The sequence below is a fragment of the Notolepis coatsorum genome (genome assembly GCF_963971535.1).
Source record: "Notolepis coatsorum genome assembly, chromosome: 9".
NCBI classification, from domain to species: domain Eukaryota; kingdom Metazoa; phylum Chordata; class Actinopteri; order Aulopiformes; family Paralepididae; genus Notolepis; species Notolepis coatsorum.
The window spans coordinates 148,927,954-148,947,373 of record NC_140173.1 but is presented as its reverse complement, the minus strand read 5'-3'; the positions used below and the strand labels follow the sequence as shown (position 1 = coordinate 148,947,373).

Below are 19,420 nucleotides of genomic sequence, written 5' to 3'. Positions count from 1 at the left end.
AATTGTCAGAAATTGGTTTTGAGCCATAAATATTGGAAAATAGTGCTTAGAAAAGTACTTGAAAATCCTTTGAATTTAATTTTGCATTGTCTGTGTGGAACCCCTGTGTATACAGTAGGGCTGACCCCTATTAGTAGAATAGTCGACTAATCGGTCGAAAGGAGCCGTAAGTCGACTGCCAACCTCTTAGTCGGGGGGAAAAAAAAAATATATATATATATATATATTATTAAAAAATATTATTATTATATATATTTTGTCTCATTCTTTCCTAAAGAAAAGAGGCCTAGAAGCGTGGCTAACGCTAATGACACGCATACCAGAGGCTAACTGCCAAGAAAACAGGCACAGAGGCACTGAAAGAGGATTTCACCCATCTAATGAACACACTAGACCAGGGGTTCCCAAACTTTTCAGGCCGCGACCACCAAATAACGGTGTCAGAGAGCCCCCACTATTATAGGAGGTAAAAAAAAAATAAAAAATTATAAAAAAAATGTATAAATGGAAATGTATGGTTGAAACATGCAAACGTTCAAACGCATACTTGCGTCACGATACGATAGTATCGCGATACTAAATATAAATGTAATCGTATTTTTATAATTTTATCAAATTTAATTATTACCTTTTTTCAACTGCAAAGTAAAACTTTGTCAACATGTTTTATCTAATAAAATAAAGTTCAGTCTGTTCATCTCACTTCAATAATTTTTATTGCAGAACATGGTATTTTCTCAAGCAGACAGATGTCAACACTGTAATCTATGTTGCATGTACCTGACAAACTGAACTGTTTGTATTACAGTCATATTCCAACTTAACTGAATACACATGTGTGTGTGTGGACTACTGTACTATTACAGGTATTGAAATGAACAATGCAACTTCCTTATACAATTTTTTTTGTAATTTTTTTTGTATGAATAATTAAATATCGATACTTGGCGTCTTTGTAGTATCGCCACGCAAAGTATCTCGATACTACTACGTATCGATTTCCCCCCCACCCCTATTAAGCACCCCCCACAGCCCAAATGGAATGATAAAAAAAAAAATTATATATATATATATATATTTTTTTTTTTTTTTTGTCGACTAATAGTCTAATAGTCGACTAACGGAAAATTTAGGCCAATCATAGTAGACTATCCGAATCCTTAGTCGGGGACAGCCCTAGTATACATGCAGCCCATTTACCACGATCTCTTCTCTTCTCTTCCCTCAGCTCAGACATGAGTGGCGCCAGCAACACGCTGGCGAGGGAGTTCCTGACCGACGTGCACCAGCTGTGCAGCGCCGTGGCCCAGCGGGCGGAGGCGCGGGAGGAGGACGAGGAGGAGAGTCACATGGTGGCCCTGGGGGAGTACCTGGTCAGGGGGCGCGGCTTCCTGTTGCTAAGCACCCTGGACTCCATCATTGACCAGGTGAGACTTGATTATCGATGTCATCACTAACCAAGTACAACGCGTCATTTTTAGTATGAAAGTCATACACTTTGAACATTTGCATCACTGAGCACAGGGTGACGGTTACCATCTTCCTGGACTTTTACTTTTGAAACAACACTGTGCAATATTACACTTACTGAAGACTTTACTGTATGTTTTTACTGTATTTTTTTTTACTGTATATTCTATTCTTATTTTTTGGCAATTTGTTTTGTTATTCTTTTTTTTTTTTTTTAAGATTTATTTGTTGGCGTTTTATCGCTTTATTTCTACTGGGCAGTCCAGTAGGGAGAGACAGATGAGCAATGGGAGACAGAGTGGGGGGAAGACATTCGGCAAATAACGACGGGTTCAGGAGTCGAACCCGGGTCGGCCGTGTCGCAGCTGAGCGCTGTCGCGGCTGAGCGCTGTTTTGTTATTCTTATTTGTGTCAAATTTCCCTGGGGATAATAAAAGTATTTCTATTCCATCTATTTGGTATTAATAATATAAAAATAAGCAGAGCATTTAAGACAAATCTATAATTGCTTCATATTGGGCAGAGTCGTGGTAATGACCTTTTGTTATTAAAAAGGGCAATCTGACCCAGGCAGACTTCTGCCGCTGTGGCCCCTATCTTAGAAACACTGGTTCGTACGCAACCGAGAATAGAGTTCAGATCAGGGCCTTGTTTTGGCCGCTCCATTATGGCAACAATCGTAATCACGATTACTTTGATTGATATTGAAATCACGATTATTATATATATATATTTTATATAAGAATACACCCCGAGCTTCCCGTCTCAGAAAAGCACCTTCATCATTTCATTGTTATTGCAAAGGATTTACGATTGTTCATCGTCTGCTATTGTAGCTCAGTGAGAGTCAGCAGGGACATTTTAGCTCAGCTCAACACTGGACCGGTCAGTGAAGTTATGGATGAATGAATGAATGAATGAATGAATGATTTTATTTCTGTCTTTTTTTCTTTTTTAAGCATAGTAGCAGAACCTTTAAAAAAATGAAAAAAAAATTAAACGACCGAAAAGGTGTAGGCTGAAGCCGAGGCTTATAATTGCCTACCCTTTTTACATTACATAATTTACACACAAAAAAATACAAAAAATAAACATAATTCAGTATATCATTTAGCAAAGGTTACAAACGTTTCATAGTTTTATGTACAAAACGTATAAAAAAAATAGTAATTTAAAATTTTTTATATAATATATGTTTTTCTTTTTCTTTTTCCCTTTGTCACTATTTGAATACAGTTATGGTTATGTTATAGATAAAATATAATTAGGATAATAATGAGGTTTTATATTTATGTATCACCTTATATTTGAGTAATTTCTTAAAAGTATGTAGCGAACCACACATTTTTACTTCTTTGTCAAAGTCATTCCATAGTTTTGCCCCTTTAACAGATATACATCGACTTTGTATATTTTTCCATTTTTGCCTTTGCGATATTGAATACACAAGTTCCCCTGAGTCTATATCGGCTCTCTCTAGTCTGGAACAACTCCTGAATGCAACTCGGAAGTGAGTGCTTATGTGCTTTGTACATTATTACTGCAGTGCTAAGATCGACAAGATCTTCCAATTTTAAGGCATTTTATTTAATAAAGAGTGCGTTTGTCGGTTCATTGTAATCTGCTTGATTCACAATTCTTATGCAGGGTTCGTACGGGTGCTGGAAATCCTTGAAAATGCTTGTATTTCAATGTGGTCTTTTCAAGGTTTGAAAAGTGCTTGAATTGTGTATAAAGTGCTGGAAAGTTATTGAAATTGTAATTGCACTGTATACTTTCATAATAAATCACTATCTGACTGAATAGTTTGGTTATTAGCTAAAGAAATACAATTCAGAGAGAGCCTAATTGCTTTCGCCTTTCACGCTAAATGAAGAGGAATCCTCTCTCGAGCCTCGCCACTCACGTTGCCGCACCGCCAACAGCACCCCCGCCCTCCTGAAAGCTTGCTTTAATCCCAGTAATTAGGGAGCTAACGTTAGCAAGCTTCTTATATATATATATTTTAAACGTTAGTGAGCTAGCGTTGCCACAGACGGCTATGTTTATTGTTCATGTTGACAATGACAAGCAACACTGTATATTAACACTTTCTCTGCCAATGACGCCGTAACACGTCATTGAGATCAATATTTCAAAAATCTGTGATCGCAATCATATTTCTCCCCCGGAGACTTGAGATCTACTGTTGATCCCCTCTCAACTCTCCAACGGTTCAAGAGCGCCATCTGGTGGCCGATCGGCGGATCGCCCAAACCGGAAACCGGAAACGGAAGCTGGTGCTCATTCCAATTCGGTCCGATCACTCGCTAATAGTCCCGGGACTCGAGCTAGACACAATGGATAGCAATCCATTACCAATAACTCGATAAACAACATGATTTGGACGTATATACTATTATACAACCTGGAGATGGATCGCATATTTCAACATCCCATAATAGGAATATTTTTGCTCATCGCCCAACGCTACGAGGAAGCTACGGTGAGTTTCAGCGTTTTTTTTTTACAGTGTTCGGTACAAACTGCTCTAATGATCATATCACCCACACTAGATGAATCATCTAACGTTGGCCACGGAATTATAAACGACCCCCCCCCCCCCATCCGGTCAACATCAGATGATAAGTAGTAACTTCTAGAAGCACGTCCATTTGAAATTTTTTATCTCGCGCAGATCGCTATCAAACTGTATTTGATCATCAATATAATGCATTTAGGGCTATAAATCACGTTCTGGAGAAAGCTGCAGAAAACGATAAAAACATTTATACTTTAGACCAGGGGTGTCAAACTCATTTTCACAGAGGGCCACATCAGCATTATGGTTCCCCTCAAAGGGCCAAAGACCGTATAAATGTTAATGTAATGTAAAATAAATGTAGCTACTCATTTACATATTGTTAAACATGTTGTTTCTGTATTTATTACTTATTCAAGTTATACATATTGCATATGCATTTGCATAGATGTAAAAATATATGTTAGCTTATGTTATTTTAACAAATAATTTTTGTTTATCAGAACCCCATAATACTCCATTAATCAATGATCAAACCATTCAAAGCGTCTTTGAGCACCTGGAAAAGCGCTATATAAAATAGATTTATTATTATTATTATTATTATTATTATTATTATTATTATTATTATTCAAGTAAATAACAAAGAAGAAGATCATCAAATACAAGCTATGACATTAAGTTTGTTCAAAACCTTTTTGTCACAGTCAAGAGGGGCAGAACTAACAACTGAGCTGCAAAGAACACGTGGGACAGATGTAGCAGATGTTACAAAAACAAATGGCTGCACACAACCTTGCAGAGGCCATACATCCAACTAATGGAAGATAGTTTAATTAACTTTAATTAACAGATTGCAGAATGGGTACAGTACAGTACAGCTCAATACACACAATTGTTAAGGGGATGCAGACCAGAGAAAGACTTTCGACTTGTTTACATCAGGGTCCACCATTTTCAATTCGTAATGAAATTGCTATTATGTGTCTGCATGAACACACAACTGTAACTGTACTCAAAAATAACAAAATAAGGGTTGTCTCAGTTCACAACTATATTGGTCAAGTTTTGGGTGGGACTTGTTTGCGTCCCTACAGCTTCTTATTCAATTGAGCGAGATGCTCGGTTATGTCACACAGCCAGTTTGCATCTGACAGTTCAGACAATATTTCTTCAACCCTTTGTTACCTATTCCGCCTGGATCTTTTTTGTATTTTGGGCTGTAAAATTGTGCTTTTGGCTTTTTTCCTTTGTTACTTCATCAATACCTCAGATGTTCAACATACATGTATGTGTAATAACTAAGGCTGTCAAAGTTAAAGCTTTATTAACGCATTAACCCACAATTATTTTAACGCCGCTATTTTTTAACCCAAGATTAATGTTTAAAAAAAATAATAATAATAATTCTTACCATAGCTCTTGGGGGGCCACATCAAATGACGTGGCGGGCCACATTTGGCCCGCGGGCCATGATTTTGACACCTATGCTTTAGACCGTATTTTAGTATGAATATGTGAATGAAAAAGTATAACGTTCCTACGTCCTGAACGATAGATAATTGACGTTGAATGGGCCATAGTAATGTCAATTTAGCAATACAATTTAAAAAGTTATAGCCCTGCAAAGATGGGGAACTTCTCCATAGACAAATATAGCTGGCAGAGAGGGGTATAATGATGTACATAAGCCTGGCGAAGAAAGTGTTAAGGTGAGTTAATAAATTCACTCTGAAAATCTGCTCCGCTCTGATAAACTGACTCTGTCTTCGGTCAGAGCGTCCAGTGTGCACAACTTGAGTGCGCTCGCTCTGACACACTGAAAGCCAATTTACCTTAAAACAAGTTTAGCTTAGCTAATGCCATTATGCATCAGAGCTGTGGTTTCGCTGTGATCAACATGGCTAACAAGCAAATCAATTCTTTCTATTTTAAGGAATGTTCTGTAGGATATGTCGGCAACATAAGAAGCCAGCTACTAGGAGAGGAGACTAGAGCTTGTGTCAACTGTGCGTCTGTTTTGCAACCAATAACATGGGCATCATATAGCTTACACCCTGGTCCCTGCTGGGACGTACCAACTGAACACACCACTGTGGGGGGTTATATAAAAATTCTAGGTTGATTTGATTTTGTATACATTTTAAGGCTCAAGGAGCTGTTTGACTGCCTACCTCAAAGACTGTTCTTATTTTGCACATTTTCAGTAAATATTTGATTGAAATTGAAGTTTTATCTGGTGATTATTTGAGTGATTGTTTCATATTGGCTCAGCCAGCTTATAGGATGCCAAGTCTACATCATTTTGGTTGTTTATTCTGATTTAATGTGATGGAAGAAGTGAAATGATCATTTTGAGTAATTATTTAATTAATCACAGCCGCATAATATGCTGGAAAAGCTTGAAAAGGCACCTTGAAAAAGCTTGAAAAGTGCTTGAATTTTGCTTTGGAATATGGCTTATGGTCGCTACAGTATGTGTCTGGTACACGGCCAGACAGACAGCAAATAGGGTCTAAAGTCCAAAATAGCGAGGTTATCCTTTTAATTTAATGTGCTTTAGTGAAGGGAGCGCTGCTTGCCAAACAAAGTCTTAAAAGTATCTTAGGGCCATTACATTCTGCCCTAAAATTTAGTGCCAACACTGAAGTAAATCTCTCGGCAAAGCACTGCAGAAAGCGGGAAGTAACGATGACTAATCATGTTATGGTTCATTCTTCTAGGAGGGTGTGTTGTTTGCTTAAAGGGAAGCTCCGTCACAAAACAATGTTCGGCTCGTCCCCGCAGAACACGATTCGGCCGTAAAAAAACACGCCTCAGACATCAAAGATAGTTTCTGCAGCGTCTAGCTTTGGGAAGAGGAGGAGGAGGACGTCAGTTTGACATCAGCGTCGTCCCGTAGAACCTCAGAGCCCCTGGAAACAAAGCCGCAGGAGGGGAGGTAGAATCTCTAGCTTTCCACCCTCAAAGGTGTGTCTCGGAAGGAGAAAGTGAAAGTGCACCTCCCTCTTTGAAAGTGCACCCCCCCCCCTATTTGTGATAGTGAAATGGTTAACCTTCTATAGTGTGGTAGTGAAAGGTTAACCTTCTATAGTGTGGTAGTGAAAGGTTAACCTTCTGTAGTGTGGTAGTGAAATGGTTAACCTTCTGTAGTGTGGTAGTGAAAGGTTAACCTTCTGTAGTGTGGTAGTGAAAGGTTAACCTTCTGTAGTGTGGTAGTGAAATGGTTAACCTTCTGTAGTGTGGTAGTGAAAGGTTAACCTTCTGTAGTGTGCTAGTGAAATGGTTAACCTTCTGTAGTGTGGTAGTGAAAGGTTAACCTTCTGTAGTGTGGTAGTGAAATGGTTAACCTTCTGTAGTGTGGTAGTGAAAGGTTAACCTTCTGTAGTGTGGTAGTGAAAGGGTTAACAGTCTGTAGTGTGGTAGTGAAAGGTTAACCTTCTGTAGTGTGGCAGTGAAAGGGTTAACCTTCTGTATTGTGGTAGTGAAAGGTTAACCTTCTGTAGTGTGGTAGTGAAAGGTTAACTGTCTGTAGTGTGGTAGTGAAAGGTTAACCTTCTATAGTGTGGTAGTGAAAGGTTAACCTTCTATAGTGTGGTAGTGAAAGGTTAACCTTCTGTAGTGTGGTAGTGAAATGGTTAACCTTCTGTAGTGTGGTAGTGAAAGGTTAACCTTCTGTAGTGTGGTAGTGAAATGGTTAACCTTCTGTAGTGTGGTAGGGTAGTGAAAGGTTAACCTTCTGTAGTGTGGTAGTGAAAGGTTAACCTTCTATAGTGTGGTAGTGAATGGGTTAACCTTCTGTAGTGTGGTAGTGAAAGGTTAACCTTCTGTAGTGTGGTAGTGAAAGGTTAACCTTCTGTAGTGTGGTAGTGAAAGGTTAACCTTCTGTAGTGTGGCAGTGAAAGGTTTAACCTTCTGCAGTGTGGTAGTGAAAGGTTATTCTTCTAAAAACGATATACGCAAAGATAAATAACGACTAATGTTGTATTGTGGTTCCTGAGACGCTCCTTTTCGATCGACGCGTCGCATTATGTGCAAATCATCACATCTCCCAGTATGATGGAGTCCTATTACTCAGTGCTAAAAGTGCGTCTTTTAAAAGGGAGAGAATAATAAATCACCCTCTCGACACGAAATTGTAATTTCACTGACTTTATCCCATTTGTCATCTTCTTCCGTGCGGCCCGGGACTCGTAAACATCTCTTCATCTCGCCGCGCGGAGGCACAGCGGCACAGCGACCTCCAGCTGGGAGGCCTGATGTGTGCCACGTTACAGCTCGGTGCAGGCAGAGGGGCGACGCGCCCCGGGACCCATTAATATACCGCTGCTGCTGCGGCGTCGGACAGAATATAGAATAGAACTCTCGAGGGAAATTCAGCTGCCCCACACAGATCGCTCACAATGAACGACGAAAGAAAGAAGAATAAGAACTTTACTGCACTCTGGTTGGATGGCTGCCAAACCTCTTTCCGTCGTACTGCACTTGTGCTGCAGCATGATGATGACAATACATTTGACTCTAATCCAATCTAATCTAGTTCCAGTGCGCATCCAGACCGATGGCCTGCAGTGCTGCAGTTGTGTTGCATCAGAGAGGATGAGTCAGTGTGTTAGTTAGTGCTGCAGTTGTGTTGCATCAGAGAGAGGATGAGTCAGTGTGTTAGTTAGTGCTGCAGTTGTGTTGCATCAGAGAGGATGAGTCAGTGTGTTAGTTAGTGCTGCAGTTGTGTTGCGTCAGAGGGGATGAGTCAGTGTGTTAGTTAGTGCTGCAGTTGTGTTGCATCAGAGAGGATGAGTCAGTGTGTTAGTTAGTGCTGCAGTTGTGTTGCGTCAGAGGGGATGAGTCAGTGTGTTAGTTAGTGCTGCAGTTGTGTTGCGTCAGAGGGGATGAGTCAGTGTGTTAGTTAGTGCTGCAGTTGTGTTGCATTAGAGGGGATGAGTCAGTGTGTTAGTTAGTGCTGCAGTTGTGTTGCATTAGAGGGGATGAGTCAGTGTGTTAGTTAGTGCTGCAGTTGTGTTGCATTAGAGGGGATGAGTCAGTGTGTTAGTTAGTGCTGCAGTTGTGTTGCATTAGAGGGGATGAGTCAGTGTGTTAGTTAGTGCTGCAGTTGTGTTGCATTAGAGGGGATGAGTCAGTGTGTTAGTTAGTGCTGCAGTTGTGTTGCATCAGAGAGGATGAGTCAGTGTGTTAGTTAGTGCTGCAGTTGTGTTGCGTCAGAGGGGATGAGTCAGTGTGTTAGTTAGTGCTGCAGTTGTGTTGCATCAGAGAGGATGAGTCAGTGTGTTAGTTAGTGCTGCAGTTGTGTTGCGTCAGAGAGGATGAGTCAGTGTGTTAGTTAGTGCTGCAGTTGTGTTGCATCAGAGAGGATGAGTCAGTGTGTTAGTTAGTGCTGCAGTTGTGTTGCATCAGAGAGGATGATCAGTGTGTTAGTTAGTGCTGCAGTTGTGTTGCGTCAGAGGGGATGAGTCAGTGTGTTAGTTAGTGCTGCAGTTGTGTTGCGTCAGAGGAGATGAGTCAGTGAGTGATCAGTGTGTTAGTTAGTGCTGCAGTTGTGTTGCATCACTGTAGAGCCATATGAAATCCGTTTTATTTTTTTCCAAATTCCATTTTATTTTTTTCCAAATTCCGTTTTCTTTTCGTTTTAATATTTCAGAATTCTGTATTTTGCTTTGTACGCTCATTTTACCATCAGAAATAGTGTCTAATAAGTGGGAATGAATAAATGTCCACAATTTAATAAGATATAACAGTCCATTTAATAGGGCTGTCTTAAATACTTCGAAGCTTCGTTCGATGGGCATGGGATTCGAATATGAAAATTAAATTTGATTATTTAAAAAAAAAAAGATTATATATATTTTTGCAAAATCAACTCTGCCTCTCTGTTAACTACAACAAGCAATGCCGTTTGTTATTTAAGATTAGGTCGGACTCGGCACTGACAGATTTGTGTTCATTGTGCTGCTTTTATAAAGCCTCAAATGACGGCTTACAATATTTCATGATAGCAAAGTGTTTTGTTTGTCTAAGATTTAAACTTTACAGCACTGACAAAGTTGAACAAAGTGCTGTACAAGTAAACATACAACATAAAAAAAAAAAAAAAAATGTATAGTTGATTCCATTTGTATTGCTCAATTCTGCGATTCCGTCCACGATTCTGTGATCGCGGATTCCATATGGCTCTATCAGAGGGGATGAGTCAGGGTGTTAGTTAGTGTGTTAGTTAGTGCTGCAGTTGTGTTGCATTAGAGGGGATGAGTCAGTGAGTGATCAGTGTGTTAGTTAGTGCTGCAGTTGTGTTGCATTAGAGGGGATGAGTCAGTGAGTGATCAGTGTGTTAGTTAGTGCTGCAGTTGTGTTGCATCAGAGAGGATGAGTCAGGGTGTTAGTCAGTGTGTTAGTTAGTGCTGCAGTTGTGTTGCGTCAGAGAGAGGATGAGTCACTGTGTGAGCAGTGTGTGTGTTAGTGCTGCAGTTGTGTTGCGTCAGAGAGGATGAGTCAGTGTGTTAGTTAGTGCTGCAGTTGTGTTGCGTCAGAGAGGATGAGTCAGTGTGTTAGTTAGTGCTGCAGTTGTGTTGCGTCAGAGGGGATGAGTCAGTGTGTTAGTTAGTGTGTTAGTTAGTGCTGCAGTTGTGTTGCATCAGAGGGGATGAGTCAGTGTGTTAGTTAGTGTGTTAGTTAGTGCTGCAGTTGTGTTGCATCAGAGAGGATGAGTCAGCGGGTGAGGAGTAAAATAGATGTTACCTTTGTCAGCAGGTCCACCAAAACGCACCTTATGTTATGGATGGATCGTCACCGTTTGTCCTCTTCCTCTTCATAATAGTCTCCCAATAGTTCGCTCTCTAGGCGATCGCCATTGCCGAACGTTAGTTTGCTGTAGTCTGGGGAGTTCTCAACTCGGCGACAAATAATGTTACCTCCTCGGCCGGTTTGACTATAGTATTTTTGTGATTTACCAGAAGTGCTGAGTCCAATGCCATGGCACCAGCTAATGGGGATCCGTAATAAAATCAAATCAATGTAGTCTGGTGAAAACGCACGTTATCATCCATAAGTGTGATTGTTTTGTCCTCTTCTAATAGTCTCCACAAGTCACGATCACCATAGCTCAGTGCTGCTCGCTCTCTAGTGCTTTGAGTGCACTAGATAGAGCAACAACCGGCAACAACATAGAGAGTGAAGTCCATCAATTCTACCTAGATCAGGGGGTTAAAGCAAATACTTTTTCTTTTAGGAAAGTGACTGAGATGGAGGTCCAGGAAAAGCTTAAAAAACTTGACACCTCAAGGGCTACTGGATTAGACAACATCCCTGGTAAATTTTTGCAGGATGCTGCAGAAATCATTGCCCCATATGTAGCTCACATTACCAACCTAGCCATTGACACAGGAATATTTCCAAGCGAAATGAAATCGGCAAGAGTTATTCCTCTCCACAAAAAGGGAAACAAATTGGAACCGGGTAACTACAGACCCATTTCCATCCTGGGCGTTCTATCAAAAACCATTGAGAGGCTAGTATATGAGCAAATAGACAGTATTTCTCAACTAATAACATCATGTACAAATACCAATCTGGTTTCAGGAGGTCCCATTCCACAGACACCTGCCTGCTGTTCCTCACAGATTACATCAGGAAAGAGGTAGATGAGGCAATGTTCTGTGGAATGGTAATGTTAGACCTCCAGAAGGCATTTGATTCAGTGGATCACAACATCCTGTTAATGAAGCTTAGGGCCCTAGGCTTTAATGAGGCAGCTCAGAAATTGATTGGTTCCTACCTAACAGGGAGACAACAGGTGGTAGATATAAACGGAGTACTCTCCAGTCCTCGGACAGTAGAGTGCGGGGTCCCGCAAGGGAGTGTTTTGGGTCCGCTCCTCTTTCTCCTGTATATAAATGACCTGAAAGCAGCTTGCTCATGTGACCTTTTTTTATACGCAGATGACTCCGCCCTACTAGTGTCTCACAAAGACAAACAAGTGGTTGAGCAGACATTGAGTGCAGAACTAGAGAAGGTTAGCGACTGGCTAGGCCACAACAAGCTGTCCCTCCACGTGGGGAAGACTGAGTCCATTTTATTTGGGTCAAAGGTCAGGATCAGAAAATCGCCAGGTTTTAACATTAGAATAGGATATACTGTTCTCACAGACAAAACATCTGTGAAATATCTCTGTTGCGTCCTGGAAAACAGCTTATCAGGGGAAAGCATGGCTCACCAAGCACTTACAAAGATAAATAACAGGACTAGATACCTAGCTCTCATACAGTGTCAGTGTCAGGATTCAAAACCAAATTTACAGCAATACTCAACAACATGGCACCGATAAGAACCACCAGGGTTAAAAATCGCGCTGAGGCATGGATGCACACTGAAATACTGGCCGCTATGAAAACCAGAGACAAAAAATGCTCTGAACTTCATAAAAGTCAGACAAAGCTTTCCAAAAGCTCAAACAGTGAACTCCAAGCCCACGTGGTTGAACTAAAAATCCAAAGAAACAGACTAAGAAATGACGTAAACACCATGATCAGAACCGCAAAAAGAAATTTCATCAACGACAAAACTGAGGAAAACAAAAACAAACCCCGCGAACTTTGGAAATTACTCAATAATCAACTAGGCTGCAGTAAAAAACTTAAAACCAGATTCTCAAACATAAACATAAAGACGGACAACACGCTCATCACAGACAAGCTGGATGTAGCCAATTACTTAAACATCTTCTTCACAAACATAGCCACAACACTGGTAAACAAACTACCCTCCCACTCAGGGCATTATGGGGTAGAACACATAGTAGCATACTACAAAAACCTAGGGGTCCACAAAGACGACTTCAAACTTGAAATGGTAACAACCGATGAGGTACTCAAAAAATTGAGCGCCCTCCAACCTAACAAGGCCACTGGCCATGACAACATCCCCTCCAAATTCCTCAGAGACGCAGCAGCCGCCATCACCCCAGTCATCACACACATAATAAACCTCTCTATAAGACAGGGGCACGTCCCCAAGGACTTCAAAATTGCGAGAGTGACCCCTCTACACAAAAAGGGCAGCAAATTAGACCCAGGCAACTACCGCCCTGTTTCTATTCTTACCTCCATCTCGAAAGTCATGGAGAAAATAGTCTACGAACAGGTCGAAAAGTACCTGGCGGAAAAAAACCTAATCTACGAATTCCAATCTGGCTTCAGAACGTCCCACTCCACTGACACATGCCTCCTCTATTTGAACGACCACATCAAACAAGAGGTGGACGCTGGCAAATACTGCGGCATGGTCATGCTGGACCTACAAAAGGCCTTCGACACTGTCAATCACTCCATTCTAATGGACAAGCTAAAAGCAATTGGTTTTGATAGCCTATCAGTGAGCTGGATGCAATCCTACCTGGAGGGGAGAGAACAGATGGTAGAGGTAAACGGTACTCTATCCCCCCCCCTCACAGTGAGCTGTGGTGTTCCACAAGGAAGCATACTAGGACCGCTACTCTTCCTAATTTATGCAAATGACATGTCGTCAGCCTGTGACTGCAACTTGTTCCTGTTTGCGGACGACTCAGCCCTGCTGGTCTCTGACAAGAACAAATTGCAGGTTGAAAAAACCCTCAGCACGGAACTAGGCAAAATCTGCATATGGCTCGCTGATAACAAACTATCATTACACATGGGCAAAACAGAGTCCATTCTCTTCGGTTCAAATAACAAACTCAGCAAGACCGACGGCTTCTCAGTTACAGTGGGTGACAATATTGTCACAAGGAAAGACGAAATTACCTACCTGGGTTCCATCCTAGAGGCAAATCTTTCCTGTGACAAAATGGCATCCAATGTAATAAAAAAAGTCAACCAACGAACTAGATTCTTGTACCGGATCTCCTCTCTGGTAAACAAGAATACCCTGAAGACTCTGGCAGGAGCACTCATTCAAGGGTACTATGACTATGCGTGCACCTCATGGTACCAAAGCACCTCAAAGGCGCTTAAAACAAAATTACAAACATCACAAAACAAACTGGTCAGACTACTACTTGACCTGAACCCCAGAACCCACCTCACCCCTGCCCACTTTGCCAACCTAGGATGGCTTAGAGTAGACGACAGAGTACAGCAACTTGCAATGGGCCTGGTCTACAAGATACACTATACGACCGGGGTGCCCATGTACATGTCAAAATACTTCCCAAAGGTCAGTGAATACCACAACCACTACACCAGAGGAAGCTCAACAAATCATGTTAAACCCAGATTCGGCTCAAACAAGGGACTAAACACGTTTCGCAATTATGCCACAACAATGTGGAACGCCCTACCCAAAGCTGTAAAGGAATGTGAATCCCTGCCCACATTCAAAACCGCCCTTAAAGAGCACCTACGGGAGGCTGCAATTCGAAACTGGCCACCGTAAATGCCCAAAACCCCCACCACCTCCTAATAGACAGTCTCCTCCCCACCGCATGTATATATTCCCTCCCCGCCGTATGTATATTTCCCTCCCACCCACCCACCCCCTCCTAATGTACAGTCCCCTCCCCATCATATGTATATACTCTGTCAGGATCTAGGGGTAACAGTACTGTATATTTGAATACCGCCTATGTCACAAATGTATCAGTACTAAATACCTATATGTCCCTATGCCATAAATGTCATGTATGTTGTGTATGTCATAAATGTCTATATGAATTGAAAATGGGGGACCCTGATGGAAACAAGACAAACGTCTTTCTCAGGTCTGCATCCCCTTAACAATTGTATGTATTGAGCCGTACTGTATTGTACCCATTCTGCAATCTGTTAAATAAAGTTTTCATTCATTCATTCATTCATTCACTATGACTATGCGTGTGGCTCCTGGTACAACAGTGCCCCCAAAAGTCAGAAAATAAAACTACAGACATCACAAAACAAGCTAATCAGGGTAATACTAATGCTACCTGCCCGAACCCACCTTGACCCATCTCACTTTAAGATCATGAGATGGCTTAAGGTGGAAGACAGAGTAAACCAGATAGGGATGTGCCTAGTTCACAGAATAGTGCACAGGGTAGTGCCAGTGTACTTTAACAACTACTTCAACCGAATCAGAGACACCCATGCATACCAAACTAGGCGCAGCTCAACTGACTTTGTGCCAGTCAGATTCAGGAGCTGTATGGGGAAGGAGTCCTTTCTGTATTCAGCAGCTGTCTATTGGAATAGTCTGCCCAGTGAACTGAAAATCATAGACAATGCCGTTAGATTCAAGTCCAGCCTGAAGACATGGCTCAAAAGGGACTATACTTGACCTAGACACTTAGCTTAAGGCACCCTTGCATGTTGTATGAGTCTGTATGTATATAAATGTTAAATGGTATATGTGATGTGTTGTGATGTCACGTTTTGTATGATGCATGTTTTAAGCATCACACTCCCCCCCCCTACAAGGACCACAATGGAAATAAGCTCTGAGCTTTTTTGTGTTCATCCTTGGCAGTATATCCCGACTGTGCTCTTCTGTCACATGTTTATTTTTTATATTGTCAAATAAAGTCATTCATTCATTCATTCAGACACTCCCCACACTAAAGTGGCCCCACACTAAACTAGCCCAGTTCAAAAGGTAGGCAATACTGCCACCTGTCGGGATTCGATCGTCATTTCAATTCTAACTCTAAGGAAGGTCAGCGTGACTGTTTAGAATAATAATTTTATTTTATTTTTTTATTAAAAAAACGATATCTAGTTTTTGGCGCTCAATGAGTTAAAGGCCCCTTTTTAAAATGAAAAAGTGCTTGGAAAGTATTTGAAAGTCCTTGAATTTCGTTTTGCAATGTCTGTGGGAACCCTGAGTTTATCTGTCTTCATCTTTATGATGAATTGAAAATGGGGGACCCTGATGTAAACAAGACGAAAGTCTTTCTCTGGTCTGCATCCCCTTAACACTTTGAGTGTGTATTGAGCCGTACTGTACTGTACCCATTCTGCAATCTGTTAAATAAAGTTTTCAATCAATCAATGTCCATTGACCACCACACGTCTGAATGGGGACAGGAGGAACACCGGGTCAGCTCATGTCGGCAGCATGTGCCGTTTGTTTGTGCCACTCTGAGGCGCCAGCTCTGACAGGCTCTGCCCCCAGTGACTCAGGGCCGTCTCACCAGGCTTTCCTGGAAATCCCGGGTGACACACCACTGACTAAACACTCAGCGGGATGTTAAAGGAACCAACGCCAACTTTATGCGCTTAACCGTCGTCTTCTCTCCAGAGTCGGAGAAGAAGACGGGACACGGATTTCCTCTCTCGTGTGTTCAGTAGAAAGCTAGTCTAGCTTAGAGCAAATGAATGGAAGCGGATCAGCTAGCCTAGCTTTGGGCCAAAAACACCTCTCCCGTTAGTTTTAAGCTAGGCAAGCCGATCCCTATTCACTTGCATTCATTTGCACTAAGCTAGGGTAGCTTGCAGCCGGATAGCTTCCTACTTGAACGCACAGAGAGGAAACCCGTCTCTTCTTCTCTGACTCTGGAGAAGACTGTAAACTCATTTCCTGTAATGGCACCATGTTCCTTTAAAGGCATCATGGTGCTAATCTTCCGTAGTTCGGCTTTAAATACAAAGGAATGCAGGATATGGACATATATTCTCTTGTATAATGTGGCTTGTCTTAATAAAGGGACAACCTTTTGGGAAATTAGCTTATTTGCCATCTACCCTGGAGTTAGACAAGCAGATACCCCTTTCTTCTCTGTGCATGCATTGGGCTTAGGGAACAGCCGCACCGTTAGCCTAGCTTAGCGTCATTCACTGGAAGTAGGTGTGCCAGTGTAGCCTAGTTCCCAACAGTCACGAAATACACTCCAAATACAACTCCAAAAACGTCCCTGTAAACACGTTGTGACCTGTGTGTATTTATTTACCACGTGGAGAACGCCCGGCTATTTCTGTGGTCGCGGTTGAAAAATGTAGTTTCTTGCTCCCCGTGTACATGACTAATGCAAACTGTCGATGATTAAGTACAAGTAACCCACTGACTGTACACAATCTAATAGTGGGCAGTGGGAATTCCAGTAGTGGGCAGCTTGATTTGCCAGGTCCAAAAACCAACGCTTTAAGGAGATCTTTTATTTTTAAACTCTTTGGAATAACCTGCCTCAAAACCTCTGCTGCATTTACAGTAGAGATTCACTTTTAAAAATAATCTTAAATTGTATTTAACACTGTAAAGTATTTTTTTTTTTTTTCTGTGCTTGCATGTAAATTTAGTTTAATTGTTAGTTTCATTATGCATTGTGTGTTGAGTACTGACTTTTAATCATTTTGTTTTGCAATAATAATTGTTTTTGTGTGGACCCCAGGAAGACTAGCTGGTTGCTATGGCACCAGCTAATGGGGATCCGTAATAAAAATTAAAATCAAATCAAATCAAATACATGTTAATTGGGGCGTGGGGGGGGGGGGGGGGGGGGCGGTTCTACAACGGTACTGCGGGACACGCTGTCGAGCAACCTGCTACTGTATCTTATTTGTCTTTAATTCACACGTGAAGGAGAGGCAGTGTTCTCTGTCCTGTGTGAGGAGTGAGGAATGCCCCGGGGGGCACGGGGGGTGACTGAGGGCCCGCTGGTTCACTCAGGCCACAGCTGGCACGCTGATGCTATGTTATGGGGCCACTGCGTCACACCCGTCTGTCTACAGGGGGAGCGCTGCACTCTGTTGTCACTCAGCAGCAGCAGTAAGTAGTGGGCGACGCACACCAGGGGAGGGAATTACTTTTAGCCCAAATTCTCCCGTAAAACACTAATGAATCCTAAATCCTAATCCTAATGAAGTGTTCAAAATAAGTACATGTTAGTACCGTACCGGTCTTCATTTTGGACTTCTCGTTACTAGAGATTGTCCCCGTCTTTTAATAAATACCGTGTGCGTAGTTGTATGAACAGGGTTCGCGCTTGATTTTTTTACCAAAAAAGGTCAAGGCCTGGAATTCCTTGAAAACAGCAATTTTTTTTACAAGGTGCTTAAAAAGTCCTTGAAATTCAAATCAACCATTCGCATTAAAAGTTTTGTTCATCCATGATCAAATTGTTCTGAATCAAGAAATATAAATTTTTTTTTATTTAAAGTGTAACTAATTGTCGGAAATTGGTTTTAAGCCATAAATATTGGATCAGATTAAAAACTAAAACATTTTTAAACAGTATTTAAAAGTGAATTGTATCCTTTTAAATGCCTTTTTAAAATGAAAAATAGTGCTTGGGAAAGTACTTGAAAGTCCTTGAATTTCGTGTTGCAATGTCTGTGGGAACCCTGTGTGTTTCGGCAGATCTCAGCCTGCCTTTCACACTGCCGTCGAAAAGGGTTGAAGATATGCGAAACGTTGCTTAGGCATAGGTCATTTTTACCCATGTCTCTGTCACTCACTGTATTACTCTACTTCGTGCAGCAACTGGGGACTTAATAACCCAACTGAAAGCTTCTAGTGGAGTGTAGTGACAAACATGACATGGTGGGAACAGAAATAAATGTCACCGCTCGCTAACTACCGCTGCTACAGAAAGATTATAAGGGACCGGTGGGCAATGAAGCGAGGCTCTGTCCTTGTAATTACCCCCATACTTTGTTTGCCCTGAGTGGGAGGTTCGAAGGGTCAAAGTGGGTATAAAACAGGAGGGAAGACTGTAGAGTTTTAAACTGTGGCCAAACGGAGAAGGTAAAGACGATTTTTAACTGTTGGAACAGTAAATCCAGAACTATTTTATTGCACTGTAAAAAAAAATTAAATAAAAAAAGATTATCTATTCTATTCTACTATTTTATTGCACTGCACTATTGCACTATTTTACTGTCTATTTTTATCTTACTCTTTTTATTATTGTCTATTTAAAACTGAATCAAACCATAAACAAGGTGGCCTGTTGGGATGTTAGATACTAATGTGAAAAACTGTGATTTTATGTCATTTTATGCCCATCTTTTTTCTGTTGTGAAGCACTTTGAGCTGCAGTTTCTGTATGAAAGGTGCTATACAAATAACGTTTATTACTATACTGGAGAGCTCCTGCGCACAGTCACTTTCAAGGTACAGTTACTGGATAAAAAAATTGTGTCTTTCCGTGTCTGGAAACGCTTTCGGCCATAAGCTAAATGCCCCCATGGTTTTCGAATCCTAAAAATTCCCCACGACAACAGTCTTCTCGCTGAGCACTTCCACTGGAGCGGTTGGGGGGGGGGGGGGGGGGGGTTACGTGTGCCTTGCTCACTGACAACCCGGCAGTAGCTTGCTCTTTTCACGCCCCCCCCCCCCCCGTCCAGATTTCCCGGATGGTGCGGTGAGTGTGTCCTCCTGGGGGGTATCATGCGTCTGTCCGGGCGGCGCATGTGTCTTCCTACCAGGAGTATCATGATGTGACGTGAACATGTGAACCGAGAGAGGAGAAGG

The 19,420-nt window shown here is 41.6% G+C and overlaps 1 protein-coding gene across 1 annotated transcript in view; it reads left to right on the top strand.

Moving 5' to 3' along the window:
- The first annotated feature begins 1,228 nt into the window (after positions 1-1,228).
- Positions 1,229-19,420, top strand: part of lyst (lysosomal trafficking regulator) — a 190,048-nt gene continuing 171,856 nt past the window's right edge. Inside the window, 1 exon segment of the mRNA XM_084322050.1 lies at positions 1,229-1,427. Coding sequence (XP_084178176.1) covers positions 1,236-1,427 — 192 coding nt within the window. The 5' untranslated portion in view covers positions 1,229-1,235.